The sequence below is a fragment of the Dendrobium catenatum genome, unplaced genomic scaffold (assembly GCF_001605985.2).
Source record: "Dendrobium catenatum unplaced genomic scaffold, ASM160598v2 fragScaff_scaffold_621, whole genome shotgun sequence".
NCBI lineage: Eukaryota > Viridiplantae > Streptophyta > Magnoliopsida > Asparagales > Orchidaceae > Dendrobium > Dendrobium catenatum.
This window is the reverse complement of record NW_021319083.1, coordinates 2,125,326-2,145,225: the sequence shown is the minus strand read 5'-3', so window position 1 is coordinate 2,145,225 and position 19,900 is coordinate 2,125,326. Positions and strand designations below refer to the sequence as shown.

The 19,900-nt window shown below is 37.7% G+C and overlaps 1 protein-coding gene across 1 annotated transcript in view; it reads left to right on the top strand.

Moving 5' to 3' along the window:
• Nucleotides 1-16,221, top strand: part of LOC110101099 (DNA mismatch repair protein MSH4) — a gene marked incomplete at its 3' end in the record, with an annotated part of 44,587 nt that extends 28,366 nt beyond the window's left edge. Inside the window, 13 exon segments of the mRNA XM_028695084.1 lie at nt 6,884-6,959; nt 8,508-8,580; nt 8,662-8,807; nt 11,749-11,805; nt 11,807-11,833; nt 13,688-13,829; nt 13,900-14,039; nt 14,121-14,171; nt 14,979-15,042; nt 15,483-15,626; nt 15,710-15,777; nt 15,886-15,944; nt 16,065-16,221. Coding sequence (XP_028550917.1) covers nt 6,884-6,959; nt 8,508-8,580; nt 8,662-8,807; nt 11,749-11,805; nt 11,807-11,833; nt 13,688-13,829; nt 13,900-14,039; nt 14,121-14,171; nt 14,979-15,042; nt 15,483-15,626; nt 15,710-15,777; nt 15,886-15,944; nt 16,065-16,221 — 1,204 coding nt within the window.
• Between the last annotated feature and the right edge of the window lie 3,679 nt (nt 16,222-19,900).

Sequence of the window (19,900 nt, the reverse complement as noted above, 5' to 3'; positions counted from 1 at the left end):
GCCTACGACGAGACCGGGATATTCATAAGTACCCGCTCGCGGGGAAACAACTGCTTCTCTTTTGCAACAGGTACCAAAGACCCATACACGCCTTTCTCTGGCGTGGTGGGGAGGCGACGATTACACGGCCGCGGTGTCCTCATACGAGGGCACCTACCGTACACGCTTTTCTCTAGCGTGGCGGGAGGCCCAGTTTTCCCCTAAACGGGGGAGACGCCGGGAGGCTGCCGAAATTTCGGGTGAATATATGACGGCACTCGGACCTGTTTGGACTCAAAAAGAACAAGAATTTGGACTCAAATGAATGATATTCTTGAACCAAATGAACCTAAATGAATTGAATCTAATTTGAACAAAACACATTAAGAGTTTGGAATCAAAATGTTAACGAGGACCTGACTCAAACTCGAGTGAATTTGAAAAATATAAGAGAACCTGTTTGAACTCAAAATTGAACACACATGGACAGCAGGGGACTTAGACTTGAATTTGCAACCAAGTTTGTGGACATTTGAACCACAAAGAACTCAATTTGAAGTTGGACTTGGATCAAACTTACACAATGAATTTGACATGAAATAAGCAACATTAAAATGAATTTGAACTTGCAAATGACTACAAGAGCTCAAACTTGAATCAATTTGTGGATAATAAGAGACTTGCAAACTCCACTTGCTTACAAATAGTGATGAATAATAAATAATCAAATTCCATGTCATGATATGTTGTTCTTAAAAGAAAATATATCATTTGTTTGCAAGCAATAATCAACAAGGAGATGTTGATGAACTAAATACAAAGGAATACATATGAAATTTGTTGTGAAAAGGAAGACTTGCAATGACTATAGAATCTACAAACATCATTCACTCACAAATGATGATGGAGACTCATGCAATCAAATGTACCCAAGCTTGCAAGCAATGAAATTGATAAGGGCATGTAAGAAGATGGTAGTAATCTTTTCTACGTCTACCTAGGAATACTAAAGAAGAGATATAAATAGTGTAAGACAATAAAACTTGTCCACGAATGAGTATAGAAGACATGTCTACAATCAAATACATGAAGAATGTGAAAGAGACATCATGTCCGTAGCATATTCAAGTTATCTACCAATTGTTGTGATAAAGACACTACAACATCTCCATGGTCAACAATTATCCAACATCAGTCAAATGCACCAGTCCTCTATAAGCAAGGATAAGATACTGATGTATGTATAACCTTCTTCCCAGGGGTAGATGCAGAAAGACTTCAGTAAATGCAGTATCCTGAAGTCAATTTCAATCTATGGAGTACATCTATCTGCTTACTTATAGCAGTGGTGGATATACTACATGAGATCAAATACCACAACAAAATGCATGAAGAATACGATAAGTGCAAGCTCCTAAGACCTAAGGCAGGAGATTAGTTGGTACACTACGAACCACCTGCAGAAAGCAACGAGTAGTACACGACAGTCTACCTGTACGAAGCATCAAACAACTCTATTCAGAAGCTACTACGCCACGCCACTGGATCCGCAACTCCTATGCAAGCGGACAGAAGGCGTCTACGAATACTTTCAAAGTACCACCGCACGTGCACCGTAGTTTGTATACACATAGGTACACTAAAGGGGAAAATACAATCAAACACTTGCATGGGCCCCGGCAAGCGTGTTATTGGTACACACGTGACGCCTAGGGATGCTGCGCGGGTTATCAAATTTTAAACCCGATCCTCCTTAGCAGGTAAAAAGGAGTCGACATGATTTAATTATAAAATGCCCCAAACCCGCATGGGCTCGGCAAGCGTGTTATTGGCACACACGTAACGTCTAGGGATGCTGCGCGGGTTGACAAGTGAATTCAAGTTCGAAACCGATCATTTTATACGGGTCAATAGAAGTCGACAGGGTTCGAACCAACAAACAAATATACGGTTGTGGAGATCGTTATATTTGTCTTAATACATTCATATTAGGCCTTCAAGACCTATAACAATGAGAATTCACTATCAAGGGCATAAAGCCTACGAAATCCGATCCTCTGTCGACAGCCCGACAGAGTTGACAAGGTTCAATCTATAAAGAGAAATGACCCCAAACACCCCGATGATGGTCGTGTTGAATGCAAATCTCAACCGGAGGGGTTCCCAAACATTTTCAAATGCCTCTCAAAAGTTCATTTCAAATAATTCCAAGCTCCACCAAAAAAACCCAAAAAGTCAAATTTCTCAAAATCCCAAAAATCCAAAAAAAAAATTTAAAATGAAATAAATCCATCAACCCACTTAAAGCAAAAATCCATCCACCATCTGCAACAGTTTGCTGGGGTGGACAAATATGAAAATTACTTCAGCTCACAAAGAGCCAAATGCCTAGTCGAAAATATCACTAGGATCCATTCTCAAAACAGTCTCATGCCAGTAAGGACGTGGTACGTGTCCTCTAACCGACAGTTTTGCCGCCAAATGGCACTACAGGTAAATGGTTATGATCCGGGGCCCTCTGAGCCGAGTGGTTTTGCCGCCAAATGGCACCACGAAATACTGGTTTTGGCCATCGCCGTTACGTTCCTTATTGGCATCAAATCCTTGAGAAATGATTCAATAGGATATGATTGATAGGGCACAAAGCCCTCTATTAGTTGAGGTGGATTCAAATTTGTCTCCTTTCCATCCCAGGTCTACAAGGTACCCTTGGACGAAGCAACCCTGGCTGCCGACAAGGATCCTTCTGTCAGGTTGGGTCGACTACCTCCTCTGACTAAGTATACCAGGGATCATGATGGCCCGGGACGACGTAACCATGGGATCTTTATCGGGTCTATCATCCATTCCCCCACCTTCCGCTTTAAGTGCAAGATGATGAAATTTCTCATTTAAATATCAAACCTTTCCAAATACCCAAATCCAAACCCAATTTCCAATTTCCAAACCCAATGCTGCTACTATATGCCAGATAACATGTATTCTCTACGTATCTGATTGACGACTAGCCTTAATTGAAAGTTCTCTCTCTTGAACAGGAGGGGTAATTAACTATAGGGGCTTGCGCCTATAGGAAACCAGAACTCAGATTATAAAGTCCTTACAAAATGAGGTCGAAATCTCTGGGTATTGTCTTATCTACAAACCCATCTGCCTTCCAAAATTTACCTCGAAACTTATTCAGTTAAAACTCCCTCGCCAAATAAAAAGAAAAGAGGGCGGAGGCCGGGGCCGAATTTTCGGAGCCCACAAAAATACCATTTTTTGCATTTTGTGCTTTGCACTCTTGTGTGGTGGTCCCCATTGAGAATCCCCTCTTCTCTTATAAGCAGGAGGGGGTTCCTTGGTTCAAATTTCGCATTCACTTGAGTTTTTCCCAATTGCGTAAGAGAGTGTTCTAAGTGTGCAAGAGGAGAGTTTGTACTCGTGCTCTTAATGAGCTTTTAAGTTCATTGCAAGTCCCTTGTAAGCTCATTTTATGTCCACTTCTGCGTTCAGTTTCATTCTTCCAATATATCAAATATTTATATGTTCTATATTTTTATTTTATAGCTTTTATAATTTATAGCTCAATCATTCTAAAATTTTACTACATTATGTTCATTTTGATTGTCATGTTTAGGATATGTCAATCCAAACTTCAGTAGCATTTCAATGATATCCCGTATAGGGGCAATTAAAGAAATTAGGCCTTCCCACCTCTCCCAAAGGCGTATATGGGTGGTGTAAAGCACCATGTTTGTTTTTTCTACAACCACCACTCTAAGAAAGACACGAATGAGTTTTCATACCTAGCACAAAAAATATTATAGATAATTTGCTCGCCTTGTCTAGAAAGGTGCATACAAATAGTTATTATTTAGTAGCTCGAGTTTTCTTTATTGTACCAAGAAAGACGTGTATTAATCACTTACATGAGATAATGCATGACATACCATTTCCTCTTTTGCTTTAAGAAAGACATATTTGGATACATATGTTGCACCGATACACCTATTTATAAAGGTGTGTTGTATCCGATATACCGATATACGGATACGCCTCCGATACTCCACCGATACGTGTCGGATACGCCAAAGATGTATCCAATTAAAATACTATTTAATTTCAAAAGGACACGCGTATCTGATACCCGTGTCCGTTGAAAAACAAAAAGAAATCCAAAAAAAAGATGCGTCGTATTTACTTCCGCGGCTGCGAGCAAAGTTCTCTCATTTTGAGATGGATTTGAGTCTCTTGAGAATATTAGAAATTACTAATCTTTCACTTAATGAGTCTGAATTAAAAGCTATGATATTTATTAAAGATGATATAGAAGTTCAAAGACAAACCACCGAAGAAGCTAATAATATAATTCCTTCTATTGAATAGTTGAAACTTTATGTGCTAGACAATTTATGTTTATGCTTTTGTTGTTGTACTAGACATTTAATGCTTACGTATATTTTGATATTATAAGCTAAAAGGCTATAAATGATGTTGTTGTCATTTTTTTTGTAATTTCAAATATTATGCCTTGATTGCTTTCTTAATTTTTATGTATGATTTATAAATTATGATGCCGTGTCCGCGCCGTACCCGTATTCTGTATTTTTAAGAATTGACGTGTCCCGTATCCGTATCGTGTCGTATCCGTGTCACCGTTTCCGTATCGGTGCAACATATATGGATACTTATTTTTGGTTATTTAGCAATGCGGCTTTTGCATTTTATACCTTTGTGCATGAGGCGGTGTTAGGAGATTTGATGGTGAGTTTGTCAAACTTTATGGCGAAGAAAAATGTGATATATATTTTTCTTTTTTTTCTATTCTTTAATATTTTTACATTTTTTTAATTCTCTTCTTTTTTGAGCTTTTTTGTATCTATTAGATAGAGGGTGGGAGAGAGAGAGATAGGGCTTAAGTTGTGTGGGTTTGTATGAGTAGGAAGTAAAAGAGAGGCCATGAGGGCTTTAGAAGGCATTAGGATGGCTTGGAGGTGAGCTTGCCAGCTGGTAGTTTGGCAAGGAGTAAATGTAGGAGAGGGAAGTGGGTGATTGGGTGGCGGCTGGTTATGTGCCCGAGAATTGAGAGAGGGTGCATGTGAAAGATTGGGGGAGGAGATTGGATAAGAGGGTGTGTGCGGTCTGTTGAGTGAGAGAGATGGGGAGGTTTGCGGTTTTATGCTTTATTTATTTAGAGAGAGAGAGAGAGCAACTAAATATTTATGATTTTTCTTTTTCTTTTTAGTATTTGATGGATGGACTGCGATCAGACTCCTATAACATATGACATGGAGGTCAAGTCATAGGATTTAAGGGAGTATTTTGATGTTTTTTTTTAATTTTATTTTTATATTAGTATATTTAAATCATTTAATTAATTTAAAATAAATTATTATATATATGTATATAATTTTATTTAATAAAGAATTACATAATTTCTTTAAAAGATTTTTTAGTATATAATACTTATAAATAATATAACAAAATTTAATGTAATATATAAATCTATAGACATGTAAGTACATTTATGTGCTTGTATTTGTGTATGTGTGTTTGGTGAACTTTACTCATAAAATTTATCACTTGTGCACGTCAAACTTCATCCATCTTGTGTGCGGAGATAAATTTTGTCCTATGCCAAGTTAAATTTTATGTTGAATTTTTTTTGGTGGCAATTTGGTGTTGTAGGATTTCTTTTTGCATATTTTCTATATTTCAAACACGGTAGCATAGTTCATTTTTGTGAAACAGGCAATGGGAAAGCAATTTTTATGTGTGATGCATTTTGATCTAGAATTGTAATATTGTTTACGTTATCACCTATTTTTTTGTGTTCAATTGGATTGAATTATGGAGTACTTATCAAGGTCAAGAAATAATTACAACCTATGGTGGATCACGAGGTCGACCCCTATAGATGATCACATCGATGACTTCTTCGACGGAGAGTCACATCATTAGCTTATTCAATTTTTATGCACTATTTTTAAAATATAATAGTTATGATAGCATGTCCAACCCTTGTCCGTGTCCTATATTTTCAATAAATGATGTGTCCCATTCTGTGTCGTGTCATATCTGTGTCGCTGTGTCTGTTTCTGTGTATCATAGTGGTGTAGGTATCAATTGGAATTTTTTTTTTCTCTCAATGGCCTTTTGTTTTGAGCCATGAAGCATTGCAGATCTCACCACCATTTACAGAGGAGAAGCATAAAATTAAGCTAAGTGTTGCAGAGATGAGGATGCTCAGGTGGATGAGTGGCTTTATACTTAGAGACAGAACACAAAATGAATATATATATGTGAATAGGTTGGAGTAGCTTTAGTGGCAGATAAGATAAGAGTGGGGTGTCTTAGATGATTTGTTCACATAAAATGTCGGCCTTCAAATGAATCGGTTAGGAGAGTAGATGTATTGAACTATGTTAAAAAATGTAGAGGTAGACTTTAAAAGACATGGTTAGAAAGTATTAGAAATGATCTTTTTTTTCTTAGATTTAAATGAGAAATTTATTTTTAGTAGGACACAATGGAGAAAAATGTTTCATATACCCGACCCCATGTAGTGGGATAAAGACTTGATGTTATTGTTGGCCTTTTGTTTTGTTTCCTTCTATTTTAGTCAAATGGCCATTCTAAAAGAATTTCTTTCATGCATTTCTCCACCTGAAACGTGTAAAAATAACTTTGAAATGCTAGTATTTGGGCTATATATCCATAGAATAGTATTTCAAGTCTCCCTTCATTAAGATTTTAAGGTCTGATTATAGTGTTATCTTCTGTCACATAATTAATCACTGATGTTATTGCTCATTCAAAACAGCTAGAAGTTCCCTGTTGTTTATCTGCTGCGTCAGCTCTACAAACTATTGATTTCTAATGTGCTATATTATGGTATATTTATGCTTGCCTGCTTTAGGGCTAGACTACTTCGGGCAAACTTGCTGCAGCCTCTGAAAGATATTGAAACTATTAATGCTCGTTTAGATTGCTTGGTAAGTTTTCATCCAAATACACATTTGCTTTTTAGCTACACTACTTGTTGTAGTTCTATTTTTTTATTTTTTTTGGGGGGGGGTGGGGACATCTAAAAGTAGCCAATTTGGAGTACCATGTGTAGATTAACATTTTATTTTTCTTATACCATTTGAAAAAAAAAAATCAACCATCCCTGAAACCATCATCTTCCCTCCCCACCTTAAGAGAAAAGAATGACAAAATACATAAAAAGAGGAGCAATTTGGAATACTTAATACTGCTATGCAGTTATTTTGTGAAAATTTTGAACGTAACAAATTCCCTTTGAAATGCTTCATTTTGCATATTCCTTTTAAGTCTATTTCTTGTGCAAAGTCCCTGTAAACATGCACCAACAATTATTATCTGCTCCATATTTATTTAACTTTCTAAATGTTCCATGAAAGGTCTTGTCCAGTGCCTTTCCTTTACTTACCAATAGCAGAAAATAGCCATGTCCTATATCCTATAGCGTTGTGAGGTGTTCTCCATGCACTATTACGTCTGCAATGCATGGATGATCATAATAACAAGCACTTATGTGTTTTAAGTGTGCCATGGCTTCTAGCGCAAGACGCAAATGGCACACACTGTTTTGCTTAATCTTTATTAACAACCCTGTCTATTATTGTGAAATTTTAATCTCCAATGTTTTACATTTTGTTGTGGTATTGGTAGTGCAACAGCCATGATTGTATCAAGGTAGCAACTAATTACTTTCTTTGACCATGATAGTTTATTCTTAATATTTTTGTCTTTTATTGACCTCCATGTATGTTGAAATTAAACAATCTTGTGTTCATACTATGGAACTTTGTGTGTGTGTGTGTTTTTTTTTTGAGGATTTTTTTAAGATCTTAATTTGATGAATTATTATAAGATATTCCTGATTTTTCTCATTTGTGTTATTTTAAAAAATAACACTGGCCACGCAATACCCTATGTTCTATGGCTTCAAGAAACACCCATACGTCATATTGTGCTATTTGCTACTGACATATATGCTTTTTTTGTCTGGTGAGCTGCTGCTTGACTAATCGACTTTAAGGTCGTGGTTTTACCATAGTTTCATGCAGCAACCTAAAAAAGTTGGGTTAAGGCTAATGATTACAATGATGACTTTTTATGTGAATGAATCAAAGTTTAAAAAGAAACTCTTGGTATTGAAGCATAATGATATGAGTTATTGGAAAAAATAATTGGCTAATTAAGATAATGAGCATTATGATACTGAGCCTTAAATAGCATTCATAATTTATAACACAGAATATTAGTGAAGTTATGCCGGCTCAGTTGGCTGCATACTTTCACTTGCTTTTCTCTTTATTTATTTCCTTATTTGTGAAATTTTAATTAAAGAACTTGACTTTCTTGGGTAATTTCGAGGGGTAAGAGATGAATCAATTTAACATAAGTGTTCTCAGGATAGCTTCCTTTTGGACATTTTGTTGTTCACGATGAGTTTTTTTTTAATAACTTTTTATTATTATTTATTTAATATTATTATTATTATTTTTTTTTTTCAGGATGAGTTAATGAGCAACGAGGAGCTATTTTTTGGCCTTGTCCAAGTGCTTCGTAAATTTCCAAAAGATACTGGTAATCACACTATTTTAGCTGCTTTAAATGCTGTTGTGTTTATCACACGGGCTTTTTTTTTGTTGGCCCTTTTAATGTCAGATAAGGTGCTTTGTCACTTCTGCTTCAAGACAACAAAAGTCGCTGGAGAAGCTGTTAAATCTGCCAATGCTAGGAAAAGTCAAATGCTGATATCAAACATTATCATTCTCAAAACTGCATTAGATGCTTTACCTCTTCTCTCAAAGGTATAATATTATTCTTACTTTCATACAGTGATATCCTTTAACACAAGTAAATTGCACGGTTCCAACTAAAATGATCTTTGTTAACAGAATCATTTTTTATTGACATGTACATTGGTTCCAAAGTTAAGATCACAAAATAATCAATTATTCAAGCATAGCATGCACAAAGGATTTTCAACGAGAAATCCCTAAATTAACTATGAGATTAAGTACCATGTGAGTCAACTCGCTTACTCTCTAGATTACTAGGCTTAGCGGAGGGAGTTAACACAATCCTTATGAATCATTTATGACCACAATTGAGGGTAATTAGGAATATATGAAATTTGGAGGAAGAGTTCACCTTGGTCAGGGTTTGGAAATAATCTGCCACTGTATGGAGGTGAGTTGGTCGTCGAATGCTTTAGTGAGGGTGAAGATGATCCTATCTACGCATTCCTTTATAGTTTGGTCAATCTCCAAGATGAGGTCGAAGAACGGTGAGTTGATGATATTGATGTGACCTTGATCGTCATAAACAAACCCATGATCTTGTTCCGGATCCGCCATACATCAGTGGAGAGCAACTTCAAGGTTCGGGAACCTTTGGACAGCGATCAGATACCTCTCCAATTGGATGGACAGTAAGGAAGAGTGCAGGAATTTATGGACAGCAACTGATTTATTACTGGACAACAAACAAGAACTGTTTTGGACAACAATATTGCTGGTCTTGGGAGTTCAGGAAAGCAATCCCTTGGTCAAGAAATCTGGACATCAGTTGTGAGCGGATCTAGGCGGATAGGGTTGATGTGGCCGGTTATGGGAAAGAGAACATATCCCTTAATCGACAAAGTGAATAATTGGGGAAGGTAATAATAGAGATAGAATGAGAAAAAGGGAGGGGAGAGGGGAGGTTGGCGGGTATAGAGGTGGGAAAAGGGTGTGGGGAAGTTAAGGGAGTTTCCAAACTTGAATTAATGTATAAGGAAAGGGAAAATCAGGATAGATTTCTAATTATATTTAATTGTGAGCATATAGGAAAGCTTCCTAATATAAGTTATCCTATTTTAGGAAAAGATCTTAAATTCAAATTGATTTGAATTTGAAATTTGAAAACTTTCCTAAATTAAGATGTGGAATAGATGGAAAGTAGTAAATAGGAATTTGAGTTTGGAAGGCAAGGGGATGGGATGGGGCCGCCGGTTAGGGTTAGGGTTTAGGATTAGGTTTTGATATATGGGCCGGCGGCTATAGGGGAGGGGCAAAGCCCTTTGTGGCCGGCGGTTTGGAAGTGGAAGAGGGGTGGTCGGTTGGGTTGTAGTGGCGGTGGGGTTCGGCCGAGAGTGGGAGGAACGAGTTATGGCCGGCAGTTTAGGGAGGAGTGAGGGGAAGGTTTGGAGAAAGATGAAGACCACGAACCTAGACGCTTTCTGTGTTTGGTAGGTACTACGCCACCCTCACCATGAGACTTCTCCTTCTCACAAGAACTCTAAGCTCTCAAAATACAATTGCTGGAAATTTTCATAATATTATTCATTAACCTCAAAAGAGGAGAATGTTGCTTTTAAATAGCCTCATACAATGAAGAAATAATAATAATAATAATAAAAGACCAACATGTCCTTAGGGCTTACATATGACTATCCCCTCAAGTGAGGGTACAAACGGAAAAATGCAGAAATAAATCAAATACATATAATGATTCAAAAATAAATCGGTGCGATTGTGACCGTAGATCGTCGGCCATGCCTCTGATAGAATTTTGAAGGTTGGATGTCCTCATCAATTGCTTTTTTGCTGTTATTTAAAAAATTTAAAACAATGTCCCTCCTTCAATCCTAGTTCTTTTTTTTTTAATAAATTCCGTTTGGGAAAAACTGTTTGAATCATCCCAATGTGACTTGCCCTGCATGTTTCCACTTTTAATTGCAAGGCTTTGAAAACCGGACCGGTCAATGAACCGGGAGGGGTTAGAGGTTTGATGGTTCGACCGGGGTCGAACCGGATGACGTAATAAATATTTATTATATTTAAATATTATAATAATGACACAATTATTTATAAATATATAACAAAAAATGAAAAAAATTATAATACTTTTTACTTATATAATATTGGTGACAAAAGCCAGTAGCCCACACTTAGTCAACTATATGCTTTTTTCATCCACAACAATGCAATTAAAACCAGAGAAATTTAGGGCAGATTAGTCATCCATGTACAACAATAATAAGTCCAGAAATTTTATTCACCAAATCTGCAACACAAAACAAAAGGAAAATCCACCAAAAACATTAAAATGTCTAACTTCCGATCCTACAGGTAAGGGAACGTCGCCGGAGGAAGCAGAGAAGCGCGCGAAAGGATGAAAGTTACCTTCACAATCCGGCGAGCTCACGTTGTTGCTTTCGATCAAAATGTCTAACTTCCGATCTAATGGGAAGGGCAAGCCGTCGGAGAGGCGACGTCGATCAGCCACGAAGGTGCCGGAGAAGCACACGAAAGGTGGAAAGTTACTTTCACAGCTCAGCGTGCTCCCGTTCTATTCCGATCTCGCGATCAAATGTGCGTAACTTCCGTCGGACGAGCAAGGCCGGACAGCAGTGACGGAGCCGAGGAAGATGCGCGAAATGGAGAAATTTAACTTCACAGCCCTCACCGTTCTGGCTTCCGCTTCAAATGTCGAAACTTTCCTCGACCCGAACGGTTATTCAAACCGGAGCCGGTTTTCCGGTTCGACGGCGGTTTGACAGTCGAGGCCGGTTCGATGCGAAAACGGGTTCTTTAGAGACCGTAACCGGCCGGACCGGTCGCGGTTTCAACCGGTTGAACCGGGGTCCCGAGTCCGGTTTTAAAGCCTTGTTTAACTGTGAAAATTCCATTACGCAGACCTACTAGTTCAGAGTACTTTGACTTGCAAGTTGTTTCATTACTGATGGAATTTATGCCTACTATTCAGGTTCTTAAGAATGCAAAGAGTTGCCTGCTCTGCAATATCTACAAGTCTGTGTGTGAAAAATGCAAAGTACGCGCAAATGAGAAAGATATTATATTGCAGAGTATTTCTTTTTCTTGTCACTTATCCCATGCATAATAAAAGTTCGGTTAACAATTACAAGTATCTTGTTGATGCATGCACGGTAACCTTTCATTACATAGCAATACAGCCTAGATACTGATCTTGCCGGTATATTTTCAGTGCAAATTTCTGTAATCTATTAAGAAAGTTTAAGAAATTTGTGGTTTCCCTTGAGTACTGGCAAATTAACTCAAGCACACCCTAAAATAGATTTTCCTATACACCATCGGTGAATTTTTAACCAATTCAATGTTCCAGTAGAATTAAACAGTACCTAAAACTTAGAGTGGTGTAGTGTATTAGAAGTTAGTTTTTGAATATCAATGTTCTTTAAAGGCTATGTGGATTCTTGGCATAATAAAAAGTTAAGGCTTTCTTTCTTTAAAAATCTATTGTTTCATTTTATAATCTAACTTTTGATGTACATTATCTAATTTATATTGCTAGCTGAGTTTTGTGTTAATAAAGTTTGTTTGCGGTGCTTACCGTTGATGCATAAAATAGAAAGCATGCACCTTCATTCCAGGCTTAATGTTATTATTCTATGAGCTGCATCAGGTGAAATGTAAGGCCTTATCCTTATGTCAGGGGGCATGAAAAACTATTGCTATGTTGATTTTATTCAACGTATCTGTCAGTGCTGTTGACACAGAGAATTGAATTTTATTTTGTGGTTCAATTGGGAATAGGGCTGCAAATGAAGTGAGACGAGTTGAGCTTTAGCATGTCCGAGCTCAGGCACATTTGCCAAGACCATGTTTGAGCTCAGCTCAATAATATTCGATCTTTTTGTATACCTATTCTCAACGTATAAAATTCCTCTGTTTGAGCTCAGCTCGAGTTCATATTCAAGTTCGATTCATTTAGGCTTATTGAGCCTATTAACGAGAGGCTCATTTAACGAGCTTGAGCCTATTAACAAAATAATTGTTTGTTTTACAAACGAGCCTCTTGCCGACCTGTCCGCCCCACCCGGGCTCGCTGAACCGTCTACCAGATTTCTTAATACCGACCCGACCCGACCGCCTTAGCCAGCTTTCAAACAGACTCCAAATATCTTTCATTATACAAAGCAAAACAAAGAAGGCAGAGAGGCGGGCAGTGGAGAGAGAGAGGTGGGATTAGTAAATTATTTATAAATTATTATATTAAATTATATTTTATTCTGTGAAAAAAATAATTATTTTATTTTGTAAAAACATTATTTATCATTTTTATAAATAATTTATTGAGTAATAAATTCATTTTATAAATTATTAAATTAGTTAGATTAATTTAATAATATTTATTTTTAAAACTACTTATTCATTTTAAGCTAATTCGAGTCAAACACGAGCCTTAATCAAGCTTGTTCATGAGCTTTAAACGTTATTGTTCGTGAACATAAATGAATCGAACGGCAAGATGTTCAAGCTCGTTTATTTAGCTATCGAGTATTTATCAAAAGTGTTGAAGCTCATTCATTTAGCTTATCAAACGATCATAAATGAGCTCTTATCGAGCCGAGCCACAAGCAAGCTCGTCGAACGCTCGGTTCATTTGCAACCCTAATTGGGAACCACTGCCATTGGAAACCTTTCAGCTGCATCATTTTCCTTCAGCACCTGTGAAATCCTGTAGCGTACAAGAGAAAAGTCTGATGAGGGCAATTGGGTCTGTGCATGCAGCAGTTGGGAGAAACAATGCTTCCATGCAGCATTAGTCTTTATGGGTCTTCGATGAAATAATTAGTGTTAATGAAACTTTTTTGGCAAATGATCTGGCTAATCATATTTGGATTATGTTTTCTAATTTCTGATTCCATTTGTTTTTTCCCAACAGAATTGGAGATATAATTGATGAGGATGTGGTACATGCTAGGGCTCCTTTTGTTGCTTGTACACAGCAGTGCTTTGCCATTAAAGCTGGAGTAGATGGTCTTCTTGATGTCGCTCGTCGTTCTTTTTGTGATACCAGCGAAGGTAATTTGATTCTGCTTTTGTGGCAATTTACATCAGTTGGTTTCATAATTCTAGTTAAATTTGGTGACAGCTATACATGACCTTGCGAACAAATATCGAGAGGAATTTAATTTACATAAATTAAAGATTCCTTTCAACAATAGGCAAGGATTTTATTTCAGTATTCCACTGAAGGACATTAACGGAAAGCTTCCCGACAAATTTATTAAGGTAAATTTTATACTGTTCTGTTTTCTTAAAGCGTATTTTAATTTTGTCCTTTCACATATATTAGTCCAATTTGAGCATCAGGTCATGAGAAATGGGAAGAACATACATTGCACAACTTTTGAACTTGCTTCTGTAAGTTTCTATTTTTTTTCCTTTTTATGCATTTTTTTGTTTGGATTTTATATTTTAATGCTTTTCTTTCTTGAATTTAAAATCTAAACTCACACGCGCGCGCGCACATATATATAATCATTAATAAATAAGTTCATGGTAGTAGAAATAAAAAGTTAAGATGAACGCATGAAAATACTTGGAAGTATAGAGTAAGACATGATTATGTTAGAGAGATGTTGGGATTGCATAGGCTGAGGGAAAGAAAATGGAAAATAGGCTTAGGTGTTTGGTTTTGTACCTCAAATGTTAGAAAATGCAAATATGATATTTAAATAAAATTAATTTTAAAGGATTAGGAGAAAAATAAGATAGGTTGAGGTAATTAATATTGAAGTTTTGCAAAAAGATTTATACAAAATAGGCTTAAAACCTCATGTAGCACTAAGTAGAGATGAGCATTCTTAAAGTCAACCCCAATATTTAGGATAAAACTAGTGATGATGATGATAGCCTTGTGATAATCAGAATGATTTCATAATCAATAAGAGTCTTGCATTTTCATCCTTCATTAGAAGAAAATTGTTGGTTGATAGATTAAGAATTGCTATATTCTTTAGTCCTGCAAAACTTTCTTTTTGAAGAAGACTTTATTAGTCTTGTCAATAAACTATGTCAATCACTTCAGTCTTCCTTTTTATGTTACTGTTGTGCAATTTTCAATATTTTTGTATTTGTTTCTGTAGTTATATTGAAATGGAGCTTGTAATATTTAAATGTTAGTTTACAACGATCTTGAACAATGGTGCATTGTTGATAATTCTGCAGCTAAACGTTAGAAACAAGTCTGCAGCCGCTGAATGTTTCATGCGGACAGAGATGTGTTTGGAAGGTTTTATGATTTCTTGACAACTGCTTTTCTTATGCTTATTATGTTCCATACTTCCATGGGCTCTTATTTCAAGCACTTGTACTGTATAAATCCCTCTTTTTGCCCAGAAAAGTATTTGTTTTATATGTTAAAGATGGCTAAGTGATTGCTGTTGTCCAGTATGATGAATAGAAACTATCAACATAAGGTTTTTCTTGAATAGTATATATAAAAACTGCTTTGAGATACTTGACTGAAAAACTAATGAATTATTTTCTTTAGACATCTCAATGTAGGGTGAGCTCTTTTTCAAGCCTTTAGATTTATATTTCGCTGTCTTAACGTCGCTTCAATCATTTGTAATTTATTTCGTTTTTCTTTGGTGAGACAAAGTCGTGAAGTTCCAGTCATGCTTGTAGTCCGGCATCGTATATTGACATATATAAAAATCGATTTTGCAGACCTAATTGATGCCATAAGAGAGGATATTTCTTTACTAACACTGCTTGCAGAGATTATATGCCTTCTAGACATGATTGTGAATTCTTTTGCATACATGATATCTGCCAAGCCTCTTGACTGTTATTCAAGACCAGAATTCACAGGTACAGAAAATATATACTGTTTTCTTATGAAAAGAGTTCTATTGAGCATTCATTGTGATTTGCTAACTGAAAATGAATTGCAGCAAGCGGGCCCATGGCAATTGATGCTGGAAAACATCCTATCTTAGAGAGCTTGCATAATGATTTTATAGTATGTTTTTCTTTCATATCTCAATGTCACTGGATTTACTTGAATTCTTTTTGCCATCATAATCAATTTGAACTATTAAGATTGATAAAATGAAATTCTCTTATGCAGCCTAACAATCTTTTTCTTTCTGAAGCATCGAACATGGTGATAGTCATGGGCCCAAACATGTAAATATTTATAATCAGATTTTGTTTTAAGCCCAAAATCTGTCTCTGCATAAACAAAATTCCCACTATATGCATTATTAAATCAAATAATCAATATCTTTTTTGCTTTTACTTGCCCAGGAGTGGAAAAAGCACTTATCTTCAACAAGTTTGTCTTTTGATCATTCTTGCACAAATTGGTTGTTATGTTCCTGCTCGTTTTGCATCCATAAGGGTAGTTGATCGTATTTTTACGCGGATTGGCACTGGGGACAACGTTGAATATAACACAAGCACAGTAAGCTCCGAAAGTCACCATTTTCTTCTTGCACCATATTCAAAAGATTCCGAAGAAATTTAAAGTGACAGCTTTGCTTCGGCTATTATAGATTTTTCATGAGATAGACTGCTAAACATGCAATGGAATCTCGAATAGACTCCTAAACTGCATTTTTCAAGAGTAGATTCCCTTTTGTTTTAATGTATATACACACATTTTTACTCATATTTTATGCTAGGACTGATGCTTAGGTTTGATCTGTTTCTTAGGTATTTGATATCTAACTAGTTTTTGTTAAGAGCAAGTAATATATTTACTCTTATAGTCTGCCAACCAGTTTGGTTCGGACAAGTGTACTTAGTATACTAACTATGGCTATAAATACATACGGCTATCACTGTAACAGTCAAGAAAATAATAAACATTCTTCATGATTTCTTTATCCTGTTACTGTTTCTCTTCTCTATCTTCTTGAGTTTCTACATGGTATCAGAAGTAGGTAGATCTTGAGGTTCAAGCCATGGCACATCAAGAACAGGCGTCATCCTCGATCGCTACCACCTCCGCTACCGTTGGCGATTCCACGGTCATCTCCTCCTCATTAAAATTTGTTATCTCTAATCTCAAGTTCTTGGTACCTCACGCCCTCACTCCGGACAACTTTCCGATTTGGAGCACTCAGATCGCCAAGCTATTTCGTGCGAACGGTTTTACAGCGTTTCTTGATCCCAAAAACTCATCTGAAAATGCTGATCCGAACATTGATACGCGATCTTGGATGGTTACCGATCAGAACTTGGCTACGGCCATGTGCTCAACCATCTCACCGGAGGTTCTTCCCTACGTGATTCATCTTGAATCCACCCAAGAAATATGGGCGACTCTACATACCCGATTCCAATCTTCTAATCGCTCGAAGGTAATCCAACTTAAACATGAGTTGCATAACATCTCTATGCAGACGATGTCTATGACTCAGTACCTTACTGAGGTCAAGAAAATCGTCGATCAAATCGCTTCAGCTGGCTCCTCGATCGATCCCGAAGACATAATTATTTACATCCTAAATGGACTTCCACCGGCATACCAATCTTTCACCACCACCATTCACACAATGCAAGGGTCGCTGTCTCTCGACACCTTATATGCGCTTCTTATCAGTGAAGAAATCCATCTCAAGTCAGCGGCATTAAAATTTCCTAAACTACCGGACAACCAATCGGCACTATTCTCTGTTCGAGGCCGTGGTCGACGAGGCCGGGTCCGTCAGTCGTCTGGCACTACTTCTGGATCGTCTACCGCTACTACTACTGCGGTCATCTGTCAAATTTGCAAGAAGAAGGGTCACGGCGCAGAAGTATGTTGGCATCATCTTAATCCCAACTACACGCCTAATCAACCCTCGGCTAAGAGCAATAGGGCTCTGACGGCTCAACAAGATATCACGATCAACACGGATTGGTATATCGATTCCGGAGCATCGTCTCACATGACGAACACTACCGACAATCTTGAATTCTACAATAACTACACAGGCCATGATACGGTAACTCTTGGGGATGGAAGAACCATCCCTATAGCACATACGGGATCGGGCATTCTTCCTACCCCAGCCCGTAAGCTCTTTCTTTCTAAACTGTTGCATATTCCCTCGCTTTCATATAATTTACTTTCAATTTCTAACTTAATTAAAGACAATTCCATATCCATAACTTTTGACGAAAATGGTTTTGTATTCAAGGATCGGAAGACAAATCAGGTCATCCTTAGCGGACCATGCAGCAACGGGATGTACAAGGTCGCAATGGCAGACCAATCTGCACCGGTCACTGCATTACAAGCATCCCGAACTTCGTCGAGCAGCTGGCACCTTCGACTGGGTCACCCACATCAACGCGTTCTGCATAATATTTCTATTTGCAATCCTGCTTTACACATTTTACCTACTAAATATGTTTGTACCACTTGTATGTCTTGTAAAGGTCACAAGCTAGTATTTGAAAACTCGGTTAGCCGAACTAAATTTCCTCTCGAATTAGTTCATTCTGACATTTGGGGTCCATCCCCGGTTTCGTCCAACCAAGGATTTCGCTATTATCTCATATTTGTCGATGATTTTTCTCGTTTTACTTGGCTATTTCCCATTATGCACAAATCTGATGTAACTAATACATTCATTCATTTTACTACCTTCATAGAAAAACAAACAAATTTCAAACTTAAAACCATTCGTACAGATGGTGGCGGTGAGTTCGTTAATAATCATTTTCTCAGCTTTACTAAGACTGCAGGCATTCAGCACCAATACTCATGTCCCTACACTCCGGAACAAAATGGTATTGCGGAACGTAAGCATAGACACATCATTACCACAACCCGTGCTCTTTTACAAACGGCAGGTCTTCCGATGGCATTCTGGCTCGACGCAGCACTAACGGCCACCTACCTGATCAATCGTTTGCCATCCCCCATGACAGATAACATTACTCCGCTCAAACGAATGTTTAACATTCAACCATCATACGAACATCTAAGAGTTTTCGGATGTCAATGCTTCCCTTTGATACCGTCGGGACAGCGAACAAAGCTCATGCCAACCTCTCCCTCATGCATATTTTTTGGCTACTCAGAGACGTCAAAAGGCTATAAATGTCTCAACCCGGTAACTAATAAAATCTTTGTGTCACGGAATGTTACATTCAACGAATCGGTTTTTCCCTATGCAGGAACTATATCTAAACCTACTCAATCTACGAACCAACCACCACATCAGCTTCTTATACCTCACTCTATTCGAAATTCCCGCAGTATTGGCAGCAATGTTCTTAGCTCCACTTCTCAGGCTTCTGATAATACCATCTCCCAACAATATAATTCACCGGTTGAACCCGCCCCTACTACGACATCTCTACCGCCCTGTGACACAAACGCCAGACATCAGATGACCACCAGGTCCAAGACGGGATCCCTTAAACCAGTCCAACGCCTCAATTTACTTCATCAAACTCAAAATCAAGATGATCCAACCACATACAGCGAGGCAAGCAAAAAATTTGAGTGGCGACAGGCAATGGCGCAGGAATTCTTCGCTCTCCAAAAACAGGGCACCTGGACATTAGTGCCACCGCCGGTTAATAGTAAGATCCTCGGCTCAAAATGGACATACAGGACCAAGTATAATTCTGATGGGTCTGTGGCCAGATACAAAGCGCGTTTGGTAGCTCAAGGGAATCAACAGAAATATGGAATTAACTATCAGGACACATTCAGTCCAGTTGCAAAAATTCCTACCATCAGAATTCTCTTCACAGTGGCTCTGTTTCATAATTGGCGTATCCAACAACTAGATGTTGCCAATGCATTTTTGCACGGCGACATCAATGAGACAATATACATCCAGCAGCCCAAAGGATTCGTCGATGCCACTAATCCCCTTCACGTATGTCGGCTGCACAAGGCGATTTACGGTCTGAGGCAGGCTCCGAGACTTTGGTACACGACCTTTACATCCTATCTCCGTCAGCTCGGCTTTTCTCACAGTCAGGCGGATCCGTCCCTTCTCATAATCCACAAGGAGACTACACACATTTACTTATTGGTCTACGTCGACGATATACTTATTACCGGCAATAACGAAAAAGCCATCTCCGATCTCATCGTTGTTGACCTTTGCTGTAGTATGCAAAAAGAAAAAAAA